Genomic DNA, 21,637 nt, shown 5'->3' with positions numbered 1-21,637 from the left:
AATGTGTACAATCCGTGGCCCTGGGGCCATCACAAGCTCTCACCTGGGACAAGCCTCCCAGCCTGTTTTGTCCTTGAAAATAAGTCCCACTTTCAGGGCCCCTGCCCAGGCTGTTTGTTCTCCGGCTGACTCCTGATGCCCTGTGGCCCTGGGATGGTAGCCCCCCAGGGCAGATGGCCAGTGCCTTTCCTATAGCGACCCTGATGCCCTTATCAGGGAAATACTAGCACATGGATGGAGGAGCCCGGTAGGCTACAGTCCGTGGGGTCGCACAGAGTAGGACACGACTGAAGCGACTTAGCAGCAGCAGCAGCAGCAGACTCAGGGTGAGCACGCGCCCCTGCACGCGCCCCGCCCCCAGCAGGAACGCTGATCCTGCAGCTCCACCCAGGGGCACCTGGAATAGCTGCACCAATGTGGAGCAGGTCGTGCTCCGTGCTGCCCCTGGTGGTGGCCGAGGGCATTGCGCTCTCACGCCTGCAAATGGGTAGTTCCCTAGGAATAACTTGTTTAAAGGACCAAGTGATTTTGGGTTCCAGAATCACTGCGAACAGTGACTGCAGCCACGAAATTAAAAGATGCTTGCTCTTTAGAAGAAAATCTATGACAAACCTAGATGTGTTAAAAAGCATAGACATCACCTTGCTGACAAAGGTCCATAGTCGAAGCTATGGTTTTTCCAGTAGTCATGTATGCGTGTGAGAGTTGGAACATAAAGAAAGCTGAGTGCCAAAGAAATGATGCTTTCGAACTGTGGTGCTGCAGAAGACTCTTGAGAGTCCCTTGGACTGCAAAGAGGTCAAACCAGTAGATCCTGAAGGAAATCAGTCCTGAATATTCGTTGGAAGGACTGATGCTGAAGCTGAAGCTCCAGTACTTTGGTCACCTGATTCGAAGAGCCGACTCTTTGGAAAAGACCCTGATGCTGGGAAAGATTAAGGGCAGGAGGAGATGGGGCGACAGGATGAGATGGTTGGATGGCATCATTGACTGAATGGATGTGAATTTGGGCAAACCCCTGGAGATGATGAAAGACTGGTAATCCTGATGTGTTCATGGGGGTTGCCAAGAGTCAGACACAACTTAGTGACTGGACAACAACAAAAGGACCACTGGGGAAGCCCCCTGGCCTCAGTTAGCTATCCCATTGCCTACTGCCTGGAATCCTTCACTGGTGGGTCACCTTTGCCCTTGTTCCTCCCTGTCCCTTATGCTAGAATCCCTGGGGCCAAGTCATCCACGCTTCTCCCTAGCTGAGTTTCCCCTTTGTCTATAGGTTTCTTTTGCAGTCTCAGGGCCTGGGCCCAGTCTGTGCAAAGGAGGGAAGGGCCTTGGTAGAGCCACTAAGAAAAGCAGTGTCCCTACTTTATGATCTGCACAGTCTTGGGCCCAGAAGAAAAGCAAAAGTCTTTAGGGAAGCCTTGTTCATTTGCCCCTTCAGTCGGCCAGCATTTATTTACTTGGAGTCTTCCATGAGATGGATGGCCTGGGCAGATTGGGGAAATGGAAATTCACAAGAACCAGCCCATGCCTATAATGTTGGGAGTGGCTGGTAGGTCACATGCCTGAGCAGAGGGCAATAGAGATATGATCTTTTAAGTCCTGGCACGGTAGGCGTTCGCTTGTTCTGTTTATGATGGGCTAGTTCTGGTCCTGGGGCCCACCTCCACCCTCCAGGCCCTGGTTCCTTCACAGATGGGTGTAGGTACCCCCCCGGATCCATAGCTAATCATTTCCACTTCAGACTCGGACCAACCACGGGGCTCTTTGAGAAGCTGCGTCCTGTCCAGAGGGGCACACCTCTCCAGGGATGGCACAGCTGGGACAACTGAGCTTTGATTGCCCCAAGGCTCTGTATCATGAGCAGTGGCCTGTCACTCCCGGGGCAGCCCATGCCCAGTCCAGGTGGCTGCCATCTCCGCCCTGCCCTGCCTGGCTCACCAAAGGCCTCCTCTTGACTCCCAATGGGCCAAGAGGGTCTGAGTGTCCCTTCCCACTGGAAGCCTGGGAACTTTCCAGGCCAGTGACCACCGCTGGGGCTCTAGGTCCACACCGAGCCCGGACTGCCCTGCAAGCCCCTCCTCTGGGCCCGGTGCCTAGCACATGCCCATGCCACCTGCAACGCTGAGGTACACTGTTATCACGGTAGACACCTTGCCATGGTGAGCTCTTATCCCCTCTGCAGGGACTAACTCCCCTCGTCTCCAGCCACTCCACCCAGCCCCTCGCTCCTCTGGGGAGCCATGTGACACTGCTGTGGAACAGAAGAGCCCAGGCTCTGGGAAATGGCCCTTTCCTTGTGGGGCGCCCCGCTGGGGAAGGGGAGGATGAGGGGCTGGAGTTCAGCTGCCCAGTCCTTTCCTTTGTCCTTCAGCCTCCTCCCCTGTGAATCGAGGTTTGCTTCTGTGACCACCCGGGGGGCTATGAGTTTGGCAAAGGGTGGGGATGAGAAGCCCATGATTCCGTGCTGGGCAAGAGCCTCAGCAGAGTATGGGGAAGGGGGGGGCAGTTAGGCAGAGAGCAGGAGTGAGTCTCCCCAGTCCCCGGCCCCAAGGGTGGACAAGGCTGGGAGTGTGGGGGCAGAGGTCACAGAAGGTCCAGGCCCCCATCAGCCTGGGCCAGGATTTACCCGACGCCCTCAGAGTGGCAGCAGAATCCTTCCCCCTACTCTCCCCCTGCTGGGATTCTGGTTGTCACTGGTGATGGACGCTGCACCTACAGCTGGCTGGGTGTGTTTCTATTACTGTACCATCCTGAGCGTCACAGTGCTGGGCCCAGCCCAGGTAGGAGAGAGAAGACAGGCACAGGTAAGGGGGGCGGAGGCATGTTCCCCAAGATCCCCCAGACTCCAGGGCCTCTAATGGGTGTCAGGGCAGGGCAAGGCCAAAGGCTCACAGGCTGTTGAGAGATGACCTGTGCCCACCGGGGAATAACACACATGCTAGCCGGATCAGCTGAGTGTCCCTGCCAGCTACACTGAGGTCACAGGTGAAGGAGTGGAGAGGACAGGGGTCCTCTCGAGCCCTCCCCGCCCCCGCTGGGAGCAGACACAAGGCCAGGTGGGGAGCTTCTGAGGTCCTGGCTCCCGGAAACCTCTTGGCACTTCCCTGGCACTCCCAGCTTGACCTGCCAAGCTGAGCCAGCCCAGAGGGGAGGGCATAGAGAGCAGTGTAGGGGCCACTAGGAGGCTCACTGCCCTGGCGTGTTCCTTGGGAATTTTTCCAGGCTTGTGGGACCCAATGAGCCCCTGCATGGGCACAGGGGCCACAAGACACCTGATCTCCAGGGCTCCCCCCGCCCTTTCTGAGACTCTGCCCCTAGGGCTTGGCACACTGACCAGGAAGGGGTAGGGCCGAGGTTGGCAGAAGCAAGTGACCTGGGGCCTGCGGGTGGTCCCTCAAGAGGGGGTAACGAATGAGGATGTCAAGGAGGTGGCCTGTGCCCCCCAGAGACCTTTAGAAAGCCTCACTCCAGAGAGTCCCCAGGAAGAAGGAGGGCTCACTAATCTGAGCCATTTGCCCCAAACTCCTGGCCTGATGTGCATTTTAGGGAAGGGGAAAGGAAGTTCTCTTTGAGCAAAGGTGTGGAGGTGGGGTGGGGGGGGATGGACAGAGGAGAGTGCTCCCAGCGCAAAGCAGACCCCCTTTCTCCATACTCCACTGACACCCCACCCAGCATCAGCAAACAGGAAGTGGAGGAGAATCAGGCCACCGCTGAACAAGGAAGTCAGAATAAAATCACTTCATTTATTTCCAAAAGTGTAGAGGTGGGGAAGCAACACAATAAAAATTAAGGTCAGTTCCCTATGGATCCATTCTGCCTCAGGGGAGGGGGAGTGGCTCTTTGGGCCGGCCTGTTCTCAGTGGGAGGGCTTCAGGCAGTCTGATCCCCCCGTTGCCATAGCAACCCTCAGGTCCATCACCAGTCAGAGCTGGTCCCTCCTGCCCCACCCTCCCCTGGAGCTATCTATGGGTTAGTGGGTTAATTTCCAGATGCAGCCGCTCTGAACCCTCCCAGTGGCCGCCAGTTTCCCCACCCTCTCACTTTCCTGTCCCCTCAGCTGTCTGGCCTTCGGCCCCAACCCCTCTTTGTCCCATTGGGTACCCCCACCCCTACCAAGTCCCCGGCTTCTCTGGGTCACCCTCCTCTGGGACTCCTTCCCTCTGCCTCCTGACAGTCAGGGCCACGGAGGCCTCAGTAAGTGAGCCCAGCCCAGCCCACTGTGGGGCCTGGGAAGGCTGCAGAGGGGCTGGGGGGTGGGAACAGGCAGATCGTCCCAAGGCTCAGTCCCACTGCCACCCCCGGCAGAACGCATCCTGTAGCAAAAGGTTAAAAAACTTCTAAAAGACACAAGAGCGTGATGGACCGGGAAGGAGCATGTCCACGTGGGCAGCCCCAACGTGGGGAGGCGCTGTGATGAGCTTCTGGGCTCCAGTGCCCACTCGCAACCTGGAGGGCCTAAGTCCGCACCAGCCAAGTGGCCAGGGACTGGCTGGCACTGCCTGGCAGTAACGGAGCACTCTGGGGGGACAATCCGATTGCTCCAGAATCTTGGGTCTCCCAACCAGAACAAACATCTGAGCCTACAGGCCGGCTCACCCCTGACCTGGCCATTGCTTCTGCTGAGCTCTTCTGTGGCCCTGCCCCCCTGGACCCGAGGTCACAGGCTCTGGACTTGGGAGGCGGCAGGATGGAACTGCTGAGCCCTGGGTCAGAGGGCTCTGGTGGGGCCAGGACGTTTCCCTGGGTCTGGAGGCCTGAGCTGGCTGCAACACGGGCGAAGGGAGCCTGGCATCAGGGCCAGGGCCCTGGACATCTGAAGAGAAAGTGGGGCCTGCAGGGGCGCCGCCAGTACGACCCAGCAGTGGGAGGGAGACCCGGGGAATCCAGCACACCATCACCCCACAGAAGGGCAGAGGGTGGGTGGCTGTCCGAGGCGGTGGGGCCATCCTGCAGGCTCAGGGAGCCGTCCCACCTGCCAGCTGGGACCCAGCCCTGCGGATCTCAAGAGCAGGGAGAAAAGAAGATGGTGTGAAGCCTGGAGGCCAGGCTGCAGGGGCTAACAGGCCGCACCTGTGCGAGTCTGGTCTGGCTGATGCTTCAGGACAGAGGGTGGAGGCGGGGCAGGACCCAGGAGGGAGGGTGTCAGAGGGAGGCGTGAACGCCTCGAAACCAGACAGCGAGAGAGGAAAGGCCGAGCCTCAAGTCTGTGGGCCACGCACCACAGCTCCTGACGCCCCTCTGAACAGAACCCCGCCCTCCCCTTCAGCCACCACCCCCGCCTGCTCCCCCCACCGTCCCCGTGGGCACCCCGAGGGCTGCAGCTTCATTTGTGGAGGTAGGCGTCCAGCCACAGCTGCCCAGACTTTCTCAGGGACCTGGGAAGAGGAGGAAACGGACAGTCAGGGAGCAGGTCGATGGGGCCGAGGGGCCAGGGAGCCCAGGGAGTCAGGGTCTGCCCGCGTGGGGGCCTCCTCTCAGCTCTTCATCAGGAGCCCAGGGACCCCCGGGGAGGGACCTTGTCCAACCCAGACAGAGGCCAGGCAGTCCCTAGTGACAGAGGGGCCAGGTGGGGGCACCCATGCCAGCAGGGCCCCTCTGGTCTCCACCTCGGGCGGTCCCACGACCACGTGCCTCCCAATCCTCTCCCTGTCCCCTGGGGACCTGGGGGGTCCCCGACCCCTGTGCCCGCCCGCCTTACCCGATGATGTCTTGCAGGGCCCGAAGCAGTGGCTTCTCCTGGTACTCAATGCCGTGCTTGGCGCACAGGGACCTCACCAGGGGGGCGATCTTGTGCAGGTTGTGCCGGGGCATGGTGGGGAAAAGGCTGGGGAGAGCACGGGGGCAGGCGTGAGGGCTGGCCCACCGTCTCCACCGCCCAGACGGAGGCTGGCCAGGCCCGGGAGACCCTGTCTGCCTCTCCCTGCGTGCCCGCAGGGTGGCTGGCCTGCAGCAGGAAAGGGCTGGGCCTCGGGCTTCCTGTCAATAAAGGGACCAGTCGCCCATCCTGCCAGGCTCACGGGATCTAGGAGGATGCCAGGCCCCATGTGCAGGGGTGGGTGCCTCTGTGATCATGTGGCCCGGGGAACAAGAACCCAGGCCTCAAGGGGGCTGGCGGGTGGTGGTGGGGGGGAGATACAGTCTAGGGTCGTTGGGGGAAAGACAGACAGAAGGAGCCCCCACCTGCTGCCCTCTGCCAGGTGAAGCTGGTGGTAACTTGCCTCCACTGCATGCCCTCCACCCTCCACCCTTCCCTGCCCACGCCTGTGCTCACTGGTGCTCGATCTGGAAGTTGAGGTGCCCACTGAACCAGTCATTGAAGAAGGACTGCTCCACGTTGCAGGTGGCTGCCAGCTGTTGGGGAGAAGCGGGGTGAGTGGCTGGGAGCAGAAGCACAAAGGGACCCCTCTCCTTTCTGCAAGGCCCAGCCTTCCCTGGGTCTCATCACCCTGCCCCGATTCCCACTGGTCCCTCCAGAAGCTCCCGGCCACCCTCTCCTGCCTGGCCCTGGCCCTCCCAGTGGAAGGACACTGGCAGCCCCAGGGAAGGGCAGGACAGCGCAGGGCCTAGGGGGCAGCCACGCTCCTGGGGACGTGGACCTCGGCTCCATGGGGCCCCCCTGGCAGCCAGCACTGGCCGCCCTCACCTGGCTGCTGAACCAGTCGCGGTAGGGCTCTCGGTCAATCTCCATGACGATGTGATTCATCTGTGTGACCCACACAAACCAGTGGCTCTCCAGGAATCTGGAAGGGGGCTCGGCTCAGTGTGCAGCCTGGCAGCTCAGGCTCCACGGGGTCCGGGGAATCGGTGGGAACCGAGTGTGTCTCCCAACCCCAAACGGGGCAAGGTGGGTACAAGTGGAGGGGGTTGAGTGAAGCCCCTTGATGAGGGGCCCAGGCAGAAAGTGGGACCTCTGAGGCTTTCCTCGGCCGGGAGGGGCCTTACATCAAACCCCCATCAGCACCAGTGCTTGGGGGCCGAGGGGCTAGTAGCCAGCAAAACTCAGGCACCTGATGAAGTTGAGGAAAAGGATGGATCCCAGGACACCATAGAAAGGGATGTAGGTGATGAAGAAACGGGTGTAGTAGCTGATGGCCCAGGCCAAGTCCTGCGGAGAGAAACACAGTTAGACGTGGGAGTGTCTTGCCCTCCTGGGCATGGGGTCCCAACCATAGGTGTGTACACAGCAAGCCCAGCTCACCGCTGAGTGAAGGCAGCCGAGAAACCCTACGGGCCTCCAGAAAGCTGGACACTGGGTCCAGCTAAGGATCCGAGGCCTGCCAGAGGAGGGTGTATACGACAGTCTTTATGTCTAGGAGAAGGCTGAGAGGCTTTAGCAACATGGAGGGGCTACCGGCTCTGCGTCTAGGGAAACCTGCAGGGATGGGGACTAGCACCCTGGTCCTGGGGATTCTGGAGGCATACCACAACGTGCACACGCCCCCGATACCTGCAGGCTCACAGACTGCTCGTTGGCACCCGGGGGTCCTTACTCCAGCACGGCAAAGGCCAGGACGCCGTCCATCACCCACCTCAGGACCCTCCCAGCAGCCTGACAGTGCTGGCCCTCTCCCCACACCCACGTCTCCTCCCAGCCCCTCTTCCATTCTGCTGTCTCTTCCTGGGCAAGCCCCCCCCCCCCCCCCCCCCCCGCCACTCCCCCAACTGCCTCCACGGCCCTGCAACCGTGGCAACCAGAGTGAACTGTCTTAGCTCCAAGCCCACTCTGTCCACCCCTGCTAAGCCCTCCCATTCCACCCAGAGTAGCCACAGGGACTGGCGACCACTCTGCTCAGCCACCCTGCCCCAGCTTGTTCCCACCTCAGGGCCTTTGCACTGACTGTTTCTACCCCCACATCACTTCTCCCCCTCGGCAGGATAGCGATGAGAGGACAGGCTACGCCCTGTTCTCTGCGTGCGCTAAGTCTCTTCAGTCATGTCCAGCTCTTTGCAACCCTATAGACTGAATAGCCCACCAGGCTCCTCTGTCCATAGGATTCTCCAGGCAAGAATACCTGCATGGATTGCCACGCCCTCCTCCAGGGGATCTTCAGGACCCCAGGATCAAACCCCTGTCTGTCTCCTGCATTCTTCACCACTAGTGCCCCTTGTGGCTATTCTGTGTAGCTTGTAAGTAATTTTCTGAGCTGTGCCTCTGATCCTCCGTCTTCAGTATGGGAAAAGAATATCCCCCCGAGGTTCTACAGGCCTGAAGGTGTGGCAACAATAAGCAGAGCTTTGGTCCCGGCACCAGTTTGCTGCCATAGAGACCTTCGACATGCAAGCTGGATCATACCACTGCCACCCCAAAGCCATCACGAGCCTCCTGCCCTGTCGGGGGATAAAGGACAAAATCCAGCCTCCCAGTAGGATGCACGGGTCCCTCACATGCCTGTCCACCGTCCTGGCCTTGCCTGCAGCCTGTCACGTCTCCCACACAGCCATGCCGTGCTGTGTCTAGCTGGATCTGCCCGGAGGCTCCTCCCCTTATCTGCTCAGCAAACGTCCTTCATCGGAGCTCTGTTCGGTTATCTCCACAAGCATTCAGTGAACACCTTCCCTGTGTCAGGGGCTGAGTTAGGTGCTGGAGGCAAAAGGGAGTGCTTGAGAACCCCTTGTCTGGAAGGACAGACTTTAGACAGAGATCCCTTCCATAGCATATGGAAGGGGACACATAGTTACAGGGGTGATGGCAGCATGGCATACGGTCCCAACCCTGTCCTGATTTAGAAAGACTCCCATCAGGAGGTGGTGCCCGAGCCAGGCTGGGATATAGTGAAGGTTGGCCAAGCAAAGAACAGGAGGATGGATGTTTGCAGAAATGACAATGCGAAGAGAAGTCCGGAGAGGCGAGCAGGCAGGGGCTGTGTTTACATGTAGATTACATGCTCCATATACTCCAGCCCAAGCGCTCCAGGTGGGGGCAAGAGGCGGTGGCCAGGTCACATCCGCCTGGGGGAGACTGGCCTCTATTTTGGCGGCAAGGGAGAAGACCCACTGTGCTTTAAACGACAAGAATGTGGTTCCATTCCAATCATAAAAATAGGTCCCTGCCAACTGACGGTGAAGAGGTTTGGTTATTCCAGGAGCTCAGGGATGAAATGAGGGAGGCCCAATCCAGGACCCCCGGCCCCGCCGAGAGGGCAACAGTCTCCAGGACTGTAGGAGGCGGGGGCAGTGCTGTGCAGAGACTGCTTGGTCATGGTAAACCCAGGCTGGTCCCCAGTGTCGGTGTCATCAGCTGGGGAGGGAAGGAGTGGGAAGAGTGGCTGGGGAGGGGACTGAAGGGCCAGCAGTGGGCAGACGGCAAGACCTCAGGACTGAGGTGCTCTTTAAGGGTATGTGTGTGACTAAGAAGTCGCTCAGTCATGTCCAACTCTTTTCGACTCCATGGACTATAGCCCACCAGGCTCCTCTGTCCATGGGATTCTCCAGGCAAGAATACTGGAGTGGGTTGCCATGCCCTTCTCCGTGGGATCTTCCTGACCCGGGGATCGAACCTGAGTCTCCCGCATGGCAAGCAGATCCTTTACCATCTGAGCCACCAGGGGAGCCTTAAGGGGGTGGGGGAAGCCAGTACTTTAAGTTCTGTTTCTACTTTTCATCACATTCATTTTATTTCCTTTTCTGTGTGTCTGCAGTGCAGCAGTATGTACACATATATTAATGGAGGTGTGTGCTTATTAACTGTGGTGCAAAACGGTACAGGACCATGGGCCACTGGTGTCAGGGGTGAAGGGGCAAAGGAGGTGCAGGGAGACAGAGGTGGAGGAGAACCAGTAGAGGCTGGACTTGGAAGCTGACAGGAGAATTTCAAGGAGTGGATAGTGGGATCAGATGCAACGGACCTCCAGGAAGTTGAGGCCTGGGGACAGCCCCAAGATGTAGCCACTGGCAATGCTGGTTGGCCTTTGGAGCTGGACAGTTCTCAGCAGTGTGGGGGGTAGGGGCTGGGGGAGCTGTCCCAGGCATGGCATGGTGCCCACGAGGGGGCAGGTACACTCCATCCTCCCTGAGTTGTGACAATCAAAAATGTCTCCCTGGACTTCCCTGGCGGCTTAAGTGGTTAAGACTCTGTGCTTCCAATGGCAGTGGGCCCGGGTTTGATCCCTCATCAGGAAACTAAGATCCTGCATGCTATGAGGTGCGGCCAAAAAAATCCCCAAATTCTTCCCGATGCTGCCAGTGGCTCAACAGAATTGCTCCCACTGAGGACCACCACCCCAGGTCACAGCTGCACGTGGCACCTAAGCTCACAGTTACCATGAATCAGAAAACCACAGCACGGGGCAGGCCTCTGCCATGCGGGCCTCTGAGGGGTGCACTTTCGTCTGGCGCTAAGCCTGGTACAGTCAGCTACTGCTGTGCAGTAGAAGCCCAAGCTTGAACCCTACTCCCTGGCAAGAGAGCCCTGCCCCCAAGGGCCTGATCAAATGTCCCAGGCTGGGCCACCTGAGCCGGTTCAGGTATAAAGTCTGATTCCCTTTCCCACTGTGCCTATTCCATGCTTTGTCCTTCAGGGAACACACACAGTGAAAATTTTTTAAAAAGGGATTAAATATTCATGTCAGGCATCTGCCATGAAAGCAGATTAGAGTGTCCCGAGCAGCCAGGGCTCAACAGTTACCACAGGGGCAGGAGAGCTGGGTTCCAACTCCCACCCCCTCACTGACCCAGAAACTCCTTCCCTCCAGCCCAGATGCGCCTTAATGGCCAGACACGGCCGCCCTGATAGCTCAGCTGGTAAAGAATCCGCCTGCAATGCAGGAAACCCCGGGTCGATTCCTGGGTCAGGAAGATCCCCTGGAGAAGGGATAGGCTACCCACTCCAGTATTCTTGGGCTTCCCTTGTGGCTCAGCTGGTAAAGAATCCGCCTGCAATGCGGGAGACCTGGGTTCGATCCCTGGGTTGGGAAGATCCCTTGGAGAAGGGAAAGGCTACCTACTCCAGTATGCAAAAAGTCGGACACAACTGAATGACTTTCACCGTGGGTGGCAGTGCCTAACTGTCCCTGGAGCACAGTGGGTACTGATAAAAAGCATTGCCCTACAAGCATGTAGTACAGGTTTTACCAGCACAGGGCTGGCAAGGACTTCCAAATCCCTCCTCTTCCCCGAACAACCCCAACCTGCTCCCGAGTTCCAGGCTGGCCCTCTTAGCAGAATCAACAGGCACCTCTGCCAATAACACCAAGGGAAGCGTGTAAGACAAAGTACTTCGAAGTCCTTCAATTGCTATACAAACACGAGGGCCTGTTATTGAGAGAGCAGTGTCTAGGGTGTGGGAGGGGGGTGAGTCCAGGCAGTGGCACTGGGAGGTCCTCATGCCTGCTCCACCCCTTGGTGTCACCTTGGGCAAGCCCCAAACTCTCAGAGTTTCAGTATCTTACGAAACTGGGTTTTATAAAACAAAAAAAGACCAGCGATACCGACTAAGTGTCCGCTTGGTCTGGAAGGCACGGGTCTTGTCCCTGTCCCTATCCCAGTCCCAGTAAACCCTGTTCTGCCAAAAGTAGGTTCTGCCCAGGGCAACCACCTCCCCTAGGGCCTCCCATCACGAGCATATTGTCCTCTTCCGAGAACCACACCTGGGTGTCTACATCAAGCCAAGGACCGTCCCTCTCCAGGGTCCCCTTCTCTCTCTGGAGTGATGGGCGGGATCGTGTCCCCTAAAATGACTCTTCATCCCCGGGACCTCACAGTGGGACCTTATTTGGAGACAGTGTCATTAGTGAAGATGCGGTCGCTAGGGAGGGCCCTAATCCATGACTGGTGTCCTAAGACAGAGGGGACACCCGGAGGCAGAAACACCCACAGAGAAGACGTTGGCCGTCCATGTGTCAGAGACAGAGGCCGGCCCAAACCATTTCTCACAGCCCTCCGAAGGGCCAAGCCTGCAGACTCCTTGATCTTGGACTCTAGTCTCCAGAGCTGCGAGACAATGTGATCCTGTTGTTTAACAGAAGTGCCTGTGGCACGTTCTCACGCAGATTTAGCAAACTAAGTGCCAGGCTGCTCTCCATTTACCAACCGGAGAGCAGTGTGACCTGGTCCACTGGCTCTTAGGGGCCTCACGGGGACTCAGGAGGGTGCTGGCTGGAGCCTTGGATGGGTAGACTGCGTGTGACTCATCACTCGGCCTTCAGGAAGTTTCTGAAGGGCTCTGCCAAGGCAGGGGCTCTCCCAGTGGACGCCCTGCATGGCGGGATCTTTCGGGCTGGGGTGCTATGGCCTCGCTGGCTCCTGCTGGCCTCAGAACAAGTCCCTTCCTGAGAGTGCAAGGCAGTCACCCCGGGAGGAGATGCCCAGGGATGTGGGCCGATCCAGGGTCTAGTCGCCCTCCTCCCCACACTCCTGGGTCCCCTGGACTCACCACCCAGTCCTTGCGAACGATCATGGTCATGATGATCTGGTACTGGAAGTACAAAGGGATGAGCAGCGGCGGCCCAACTGCAAGAGAGAGAGACAGGAGAGGGGCTTGGAGCGGCCTGTCCCACCCGGCGGGGCTGGAAGATGCGGAGGAACCAGGGGGCAGAAGCCAGGATGTGGTGCCAGCTCTGTAGCTCCCGGGCAGAGGAGACCGGAACCCTGGCGCCCTGAGAAGGGGGCTGGGAGTGCCCGCTGGCACCCTGCCCAGGAAGCCCGAGCGTGGCATCTGGGTGTCTGGGCCGGTGTCCCTTCTGTGTATCACGGGCCATGATGGGTTTGTGGCTGTTGTTGCTCTGACAGCTTTGGTATCACTTTCTGGGTCTGGAAGGGTGTCAGGTGGGAGCGGGGATGGATGGCCACATTGGGGTGGGAAGGAGGTCAGGGTTGTGGGGTGCCCCGGCACTCACTCAGGAAGAAGTACTCATGCTGGTGATTGTAAGGCAGGTATTTCAGCTTCTTCTTGCCGTACTGAGGAGAGAAGCAGAAACTGTGAGCCCTCAGCACCCCTCGGACCCCCGCCTCCCATGCTCTCCTCCACCTGCTCTGCAGTCCCTGTTCCTTCCTCCTGCCCAGGGGAGCTTTCGGTTCCTCTGCACCCTGGGCCCCTCTCGGCTCCCGATTGCTCTGGCCAACACTTCCTCAGCCCTCGCTGGGTGCACCAATCCCAAGCTGGCCTCTCAGCTCAGGCGCTCCTCTATGACCTGGTGCTTCCAAAGCTGAAGCTCAGGGTCAAGTCACTGCCCACGGCCACACAAGAAGTGGGCTGGCCGGGATTTGAATCCAAGAAAGCGGACTCAGAGCCCATGAGACAGGCAGCAGATCAATGTTTGTTGAATGAATGAACCATGGAACAAGGAACTAGGGGTGGGGGGGTGTGTAGAGGCACTCGGAGCTCCCTGGCCAGCTTGTACCCCTTTGGAGAGAGAAAAGCTCCTGGGTCCTCCTGAGGAGCTCCCTGGAGCCCTCAGTGGCTGGGAGAACCCAGGTAAGGACTTGGGAAATTGTTACCAGCCACCAGGTCAAGCATCTAGTCCCTCAAGCCGCCTGCAAACTGAGACTTAACACTTGAGGTTCCAGGCCAGGGGAAGTCACCACACGGACTCTTCAGGACACGCCTGGCCACCTGGCCTTACCCCGGGCACTCTGACGCCCAGGTATGCCACCCAGGAGGGCTGAGAGGTCTGGCTGGGGTGTGGACATCCTCACTGTACAAAGCGAGTGTGAGCCCGGGTTGGGGTGGGGAGACCTACGGCCCCACAGGGTTCCTGCAAGCCCCTTACTTCCAAAGTCCAGCCCCCCGAGGACCAGCCCACCCTGTTTCTTGGGGAATGAGACCAAAAGATGCCGCTCACAGAGGGGGACCTGCTCTTGCCTGCAATGCTGGGGGCCTGCTCTGCCTCTCACCAGCTGAGACCCTGCACAGGTCACTTAGCCTGCCTGAGCCCTGCTTGGCGTCCAAATCACTGACAGCTAAGAGGAGTCAATGAGAACACAGGCATGAATGCCAGGGGCTGACCCCTGGGACACGGCTCTTCCCCTACCCCCTACCTCCCGCCCCCAGCTCTGAAGGTCGGTGCCACCCTCATCGCATGACATCCACTCTTGCTTATTGCAGTCAGGAGATCAAAGCATGTTACAGGGGGAGGAACCCTGGATGTCCTCTGGACCAATGCTCCCATTCTCCAGGTGAGAACACAGAGGTGGAGTGAGCGCCAGCATCACAGGGAGGGCCCACGGAGGAGCCCTGGCTGAGAGCAGGGCCAAGTCTGGCCCCGGGGCATTCACCTTGGCACCAGTGACCACGGGGCTGGCACACCCGCTGAAGCACCATCAGAATCTATCTGTTTGGTCCGTGTGGCCTCCTGTGCCTTGACAGAGGTCTCACCCAATCCCCAGAATGCACAAATCCTTTGCATGAAGGCTGTCGTTAAGACTGAGGCTGGTGGTCCAGTGGTTACGAATCCACCTGCCAACGCAGGAGATGTGGGTTCGATCCCTGGTCGGGGAACTGAGATCCCACATGCATCAGGGCAACTAAGCCCGTGTGCCACAACTTCTGAAGCCCGTGTGCCTAGAGTCCTCAAGCAGGAACAAGAGAAGTCACCGCAATGAGAAGCCCTTGCATCCTAAACAGAGAGTAGCCCCTGCTCACTGCAATGAGAGAAAGCCCGTGCATAGCAATGAAGACCCAGCCCCGCCAAATATAAATAAACAAAATTTAAAAGCTCCAGCGTACTGATTGTCAGTCGGGAGGAGTCAGCCTTTGGACAGGAGTCTGCACTCTGCACCCCACCCCCTAGGCCAGCCTCTGAAATAAAAGGAACTTTTCTTTCTACCAATCTTGCCTCTTATATATATTAAAAAAGAAAAAAAAAAAAAGATTGAGGCAGGGCTTGGAGAGATCCCAGTCAGGGCACCCCAGACACAGTCCTGGACAATGTTGCAGGGGAGGGAGGGATTAGAGGCACCCCCCTAAGTGAGTGGTCTGGTGGTCTGGGTTCTGGGGAGCGTGTGCTTCACAGAACAGTCCCCTCGCTCCCCCTGGGGTCCTGTTCTTCCTCCTAGAAGCCAGGAAACAGGCCCAGACTTTGCAGGCTTCTCCGGCCCTGACAGGTGCCCTCCTCACCACCCCTCTGCCCGACAGGTTGTCCCAAGGGACAGCCCCAGGCCCAGAGGAACCTCAGGCTGGCTCAGCTCTATTCTGGGAGTGAGCACTAGGGGCAGGATAGGCTGGCAGAGGGTCACAGAGGGACTTGGGAGTGGGCACATCTGGGGAGCTGGTTTGAAGCTGCGTTTGCACAGCAAGCACCCTGTCTGCACTGATCCGTGGTGCCCTGTAGGGGGTGACAGGAGATGACCGGGCTATTGCTCCCTGGCTAATGCTCCCTGGCAGGTCAGCACTGCCAGCTCCTGCGTACATCCCTTCAAGGCCCTAGACTGCCCTGTGGGAGCTGCCAGGTCCCTGCCCCCAGGCAGTGGCTGGCCCCTCTGCCCACCCCTGAGAGCACTGGCTTTGGGGTGGGGGGCTCCAGATTTGGAAGCAGTTTGTTATTTGAGCAGCCCCCCTCCCCTGCCATGAGATTTGGGTTCGTTATGGGTACTCCTTAGAGCTGTTGAGGGCCGGTGGATGACGGGCGACAAAAGCCCTTCAGAAGGCAGGTCACGGATACACAGGCGCCTGTGTGCCGCGACACACGGACCATCACAGGGCGTCTGATCCCATCCTGATGACCTCAGTCAGGGGGATTGCAAGACCGCCTGTCAGCGTGAGGCTGACCCAGGGCGCTAGCTTCCCCTCTGAAAACCAGCAAGCACAGCGGAGATTCGGGGATGCCAAGGGAGGCGTGGGCCCAATCTGGTTTCTTGACTTTCCCACGCTCAGCTCTCTGCAGCCCTCGGTTATCTGCCATGGGTGCAGGGAAGGGAGGGGAGAAGTGTCTTAGGATAAGAAGCCCTCGGAGGAGGGGCTCTTGGCTTCTTAATACATTAGGAAGCTGAAGGATCCAAGAAACACAGGCCCCTAGTGTCCAGCAGGTGGTGGCCCCGGGCAGGGCCCTGCAGGACCGGGAAGCCCTGGCTGGGAGTCATTCAGCCAGGGTTTGGATGGTGGCACTGCCTTTTCTAGCTGTAGCCTTGAGCCAATTATTTCACCTCTCTCAGCCTCAGCTGTCCCATCTATAAAGTGGGCTTGATGAGAGACCCTGCCTCCTGGTTAAGCAAGGATTAAGTGATGCCCCACATGTGGTACTCAGCACAGTGCTGGGCCCAGGGACTAAGCAAGAGTCAGCCTTCCTGCCCACAGGGGCCTGCAGGCTCGGGGTTGGGAGGTGGGGCGCTGCACTCCTTTCCCCTGCAGAAGAGTCCTCATCCCGATACACAGGAAGATACACATGGGTTCTGGGGTGGTCACAGGGGAAAGGCAGACTCGAGCTGCGGGCGAGGCTCCGGGTGGTTTGCCGTGTCCAGACCCTGAGGTGCGGCGGCACATGCAGGACCCATTTTGACGTGTCCTCAAGCTGAGGCTGCGGTGAAGGCAGCGGCGCCCCACTTCAGTGCTCTTGCCTGGAAAGTCCCATGGACGGAGGAGCCTGGTGGGCTGCAGTCCATGGGGTTGCGAAGAGTCGGACACGACTGAGCGACTTCACTTTCACTTTTCACTTTCATGCATTGGAGAAGGAAATGGCAACCCACTCCAGTGTTCTTGCCTGCAGAATCTCAGGGACAGAGGAGCCTGGTGGGCTGCCGTCTATGGGGTCGCACAGAGTTGGACACGACTGAAGCGACTTAGCAGCAGCACCAGCAGCAGCAAGCTGAGGCTGAAAGGGACGCAGGTCAGAGGCAGAGGCAGGGGGAGCCCTGGCGGCCTGGCTGCCCGGAGGCCCACGACCCTGGGGCCCCGGCCAGCTGACACCCCGGTGCTCCGCCTCCCCCGGACCACAAGGCCCGGCTTGGATTACGGGCTGAGGGGGTGCCAGGGGCATGTACAGGGGACTTTTCAGCCTTGGAACAAAATGTCTGAGCACCGACAAGGGCCTGCCTTGTCCATTCAGGGTTGGGGGAGGGGGGCAGCTGGAGAGCCTTGCCTGCCTCTGGGAAAGTGCAGACTCACAGGCAGAGAAATGAAGAGCCGGCCACGGCAGGCATGCAAGGAATGGCAAGACTCCAGCCCAAGGGCCCCCCGGCTGCTCCAAGGGAATACTTGGCCTGTTTGCAAAGGTAGTCTGGAGGGTCAGCTGCTGACAGGCCATGGGGCAGGGAGAGCCTCCCATGGGGTCAGAAAAGCAGGTTCTTAGGCCCAGAGGCGGGTGAAAACACTCCTGGCTTCTAAGAATCCATTTACAGAGCTCCAGGGCTGATGGCCTCATGGTTCTCCTCCACAATACAGCAAAAAAAAAAAAAAGAGTGGGCGGTGGGGGGAAAAACAAGACCACTCCCGACATCACCACTATCCAACTCTGTCCTGAAGTTCCACTAACGTCATAAAGCCCAAGCCAGAAATAAGAGTGCAGAGCTATTAGAAAGTGTCTAAATTTTCACTATTTTCCAAAAAATATGATTGTCTACCCAGGAAACTCAAAAGAATCAACTGAAAAACAACTAGAATCACAAGCAGACATCAGTGGACCCTAGTTGGACATAAGATAACTCGTCAAATGGCAACAGTTTTCCTGAATACCACAGAAATCCCTATCGTCATGACAAAACATAGACGTTATCTAGGATTCAGCTGAAAGAAATATGGCCACAAGACATATAAAGAAGAGGAAACCCTTTCTAAGAGGTATAAAAAAGAGACTCAAGTGTAAATGGAGAAAGATGTTATATTTCTGGATGGAAAGACAGAATGTAAAGATGTAAAGTTTTTTCTGGAAGGGGCAAGTCAGTCCATGGCAAGCTCTCAGGGAGCTATAAGGAGCCATGGATGCCCAAGTCACCCAGACAGTGTCCTGCACTGACACTCAGTCCAGACCAGGCGCTGGGCTTCAGGAGAGGAGCCAGGAAGGGGAAACCAGGAAACCTGGCTGACTCCTGCAAGTTATGGAGGTAGACCATCATCTTAGCCAAGCCTCACGTGGCCAAAGTCAAGCATTCCAAAGTGAACCTAAGGACTTTCCTGGTGGTCCATCCCACCTGCCACAGGGCCCCCCCAAAACGAAACCATAAAGCACTGAAAATATATGAAGAACTTTCTACGCATAAAAGAAAGGTTTGGGGACTTGCCTGGTGGTCCAGTGGTTAACACTTCGCCTTTTAATGCAGGGGGTGTGGGCTTGATTCCTGGTCACGGAACTAAGATCCCACAGGCCTCATGGCCAAAAAAACAAGAAACAGAAGCAATACTTTTAAAGACTTTAAAAAACGGTCCACGTTCTTAAAAAAAAAAAGAGAAATCTTTAAAAAGAAAAGTGAAACCATAAAACACTAAAGATCTGTTGAAACACTTTCTAAGCATAAAATAAAGATTCCTTCCAAGGAGCATGGTCCTGGCGACACTAGGAATCCAGGAACAACTGGCCTCTTCCCGAGTACGTGACAGAGGGTTTCATGGAGCGCTGCGGTCACGGCCTTAAGTCAATGGCAACGGGATAGCCAGATCCCCCAAACCTCCACTGCACCTCCCAAGTCAGCACTTGAGAGGCGTCCAGGGAGAGATGTTGGAAGGAGTTTCACAGCCACCACACAGAAAGAGACGCCTTGGCCGCATCGCTGGTGAGACTAGGTTTTATTGTCAGGGAACACAGAGAGCTTGTCAAGCCAGCCAACAGCTCTACAACACGAAGCCTCCCCACCTAGAAAGGGAAGCCTTTGTCTTTTTATCACTTAATGATAAATACATAAGTGGACTGACTCCACTTAATCAGTCCTACTATCTAGACACCTCAAATCAAAGCAAGCAAACTCATTGCAAGAAGGAAAATGCAAACATGTATTTTGGCAAAGAAAATCCTCGCACTTGAGAAAACTCATGCGAGTCCCTTGAACTGCAAGATCAAACCAGTCAATCCTAAAGGAAATCAACCCTAAATATTCATTGGAAGGACTGATGCTGAAGCTCCAGTACTGATGTGAAGCCACCTGATGTGAAGGGCTGACTCATTGGAAAAGACTCTGATACTGAGAAAGATTGAAGACAAAAGGAGAAGGGGGATAGCAGAAGATGAGATGGTTAGATAGCATCACTGACTCAATGGACACGAGCCTGAGCAGACTCCAGGAGATAGTGAAGGACAGGGAAGCCTGGTGCGCTGCACTCCATGGGGTTGCAAATAGCGGGACACAACTTAGCAACTGAACAACAGCATCAAAGTCCTTGGCCAGCCAGAGAGGCTCCACACACCCAAAGAACCAAATTTTGGCTAATTTCCTCTGAACTGACAATGTCACAGGAAACTTAGGTTTCTGCTCAAATATTCTGTTGAGCAGATATGAGACGGGAGGAGTCGGGTACCAACCAGAGTTGAGGGAGAAGTCTCCCTCCTCTTCCTCTTTGAAGTCTTGGATGCCAACATTTCTGGGAATACAAGCAGTTCAAGACACTGCTCCTCATGGAGGGTAAACGTGCCTCTCTTGGCAAATGCTTGAAGTGAAGTGAAGTGAAGTGAAGTCACTCAGTCGTGTCTGACTCTTTGTGACCCCGTGGACTGTAGCCCGCCAGGCTCCTCTGTCCATGGGATTCTCCAGGCAAGAATACTGGAGTGGGTTGCCATGCCCTTCTCCAGGGGATCTTCCCAACCCAGGGATTGAACCCGGGTCTCCTGCATTGCAGGCAGACACTCTCTGAGCCACCAGGGAAGCGATCTGTGCACAGTTTGGTCACACTTAAGATCTACATAAAAGCAACAGGGATCTTCTACACTTTGGTTTACATCATCAATGTATTTCAGACAAGTAAAGCTTCTATAACTTTTTTTTTTTCACCTAGAAGCACTACTTAAAAAAAGAAAAATGAGGAGAGTCTTTAAATTCTTTAAATGCCTTGGGCATGGCTTTATTCAAAGACTCAGCAACACCAAATTTTCCTGTCTTAGAAACACAACAGAAGACTGGACAGCCCCAGATGAGGCCAGCGCACCTGGACTCCAGCAAAGAGGCCCACATTTGCTGAAGCAGCCAGTTGCAAGAAAACGATCTAAGTTTGGATTTCTGTTTTTAAAAAAGATATGTGTGTCTATGTTTCTTCACACATAGAAAATACCTGGTAGGATTAGAGACTGCTGTCAACAGGGGTCACCAATGTTGACACCAACAGTTGTCATCAATGGCAGGGGCATGACAACTGGAGGCACAGCAGGGATGGGGGAGATAACAGGCGACTCGCTTCTCAGTCTGGTCAATTACTGTTATTACTTAAATACTTACAACAGGTATGTCTATACTTTTAATAAAAAATCAACTAATATTAAAAACAAGGCAGGGGCTTTCCTGGTGTCCAGGGATTGGGAACCCAGCTGCCAGTGCAAGGGACATGGGTTTGATCCCTGGCCTGGGAAGGGACCCACATGCCACGGAGCGACTGAACCCACATGCTCAAACTATTGAAGCCTGCGCTCTACAGCCCATGCTCCCCAAGAGAAGCCACCACACTGAGAAGCCCTTGTTCCACAACTAGAGAGAGAATAAGCCCCCAGCACCGGAACTAGAGAGAACCAGTGTGCACCAACAAACACCCAACACAACCAAAAATTAAAAAAAAAAAAGACTTTGCCTTCCAGTGTAGGGGGTGAAGTTTTGATCCCTGGTCCAGGAGCTAAGATTCCAGATGCTTTGTGGCCAAAAAACCAAAACATAAAAAACAGAAACGATATTCTAACAAATAAAGGCTTTAAAAATGGCCCACATTAAAATATATATATATTAAATTAGTTAATTAAATAAATAAAGACAAGGCAGTGTGATGGAGTGGAAGGAAATGGCTCAGTTGTCAGATCCGGAGCCTCATCCTAGAACAGCCACTAAACAATGTAAGCCTGACCACATGCTCTTCTCCTGCTGAGCCTCACTTCGCGTCTGTGGTGAAGCAGGTGGAACCAGACCCTGTGGAGGTTCCTCCAGCATCGGGGACTGTGACTCTCCAAGTAAGGTTTCCTGGAGCTGGTCTTTGAGAACCAAGTGTGAGCCTTGGAGTTGTGCCTTCCTGCCAAACTGGAAGGAATAAGCTAGGAAAGGCTCTTCCCGAGGCCGTGGGCATCAGGGAGGTATCTAACACTCTGATAAGGAGCTGCCTTCGTTATTTAACCAGGAGGCCATTCCATAGAAACTCCAGCTGGAATTACTCAGGGTGTCCACGAAAGGTTTCTGTGTAAATATCAGACACAGACATGTGTGTCTGACTCTCCACCCTGCAGTCCCTCCCTATTCCTGCGTGAGCCAACACTCCCGGGCCCACCCCGTCCCCTTCATCGTACCTCAATGGGTTGCCACTCGCCCAGGACAAACACATGCAGCATGTTCACATCCGGGTCCTTGTGGAAGATGTTGGGTTTGGCGTGGTGCTGGAAGTGGCGATGGTTCCACCAGTTGGCAGAGGCACCCTGTCAGGGGAGGAACAGGGATGAGCAGGGCAATCCTGGCAGAGGGGGTGTGGGGGGGTGCCCATGACCAGTTCTTGGGACCAGTTCCTAGCAGGTCCAATACTCAGGTCCCAACAGTCAGAAGTTGACTCTACCAATGCTAAGTCCAGAGTGCTGGGCAGCCCCTTGGCCAGGAC

The 21,637-nt window shown here is 56.4% G+C and overlaps 1 protein-coding gene across 1 annotated transcript in view; it reads right to left on the bottom strand.

Annotated features, from left to right (window-relative positions):
* Window positions 1-3,726: 3,726 nt before the first annotated feature.
* The window catches only part of FADS2 (fatty acid desaturase 2), a 37,631-nt gene continuing 19,720 nt past the window's right edge, over window positions 3,727-21,637 (bottom strand). Inside the window, exons 5-12 of the mRNA XM_015103138.4 lie at window positions 21,336-21,461; window positions 12,837-12,897; window positions 12,374-12,450; window positions 7,011-7,108; window positions 6,647-6,743; window positions 6,275-6,354; window positions 5,702-5,827; window positions 3,727-5,378 (exon numbers count right to left, since the gene is read on the bottom strand). Coding sequence (XP_014958624.2) covers window positions 5,327-5,378; window positions 5,702-5,827; window positions 6,275-6,354; window positions 6,647-6,743; window positions 7,011-7,108; window positions 12,374-12,450; window positions 12,837-12,897; window positions 21,336-21,461 — 717 coding nt within the window. The 3' untranslated portion in view covers window positions 3,727-5,326. The remainder of the gene's footprint in view (window positions 5,379-5,701; window positions 5,828-6,274; window positions 6,355-6,646; window positions 6,744-7,010; window positions 7,109-12,373; window positions 12,451-12,836; window positions 12,898-21,335; window positions 21,462-21,637) is intronic.

This window comes from Ovis aries, chromosome 21 (genome assembly GCF_016772045.2).
Source record: "Ovis aries strain OAR_USU_Benz2616 breed Rambouillet chromosome 21, ARS-UI_Ramb_v3.0, whole genome shotgun sequence".
Classification (NCBI taxonomy): domain Eukaryota; kingdom Metazoa; phylum Chordata; class Mammalia; order Artiodactyla; family Bovidae; genus Ovis; species Ovis aries.
This window is presented reverse-complemented; position numbering and strand designations above follow the sequence as displayed.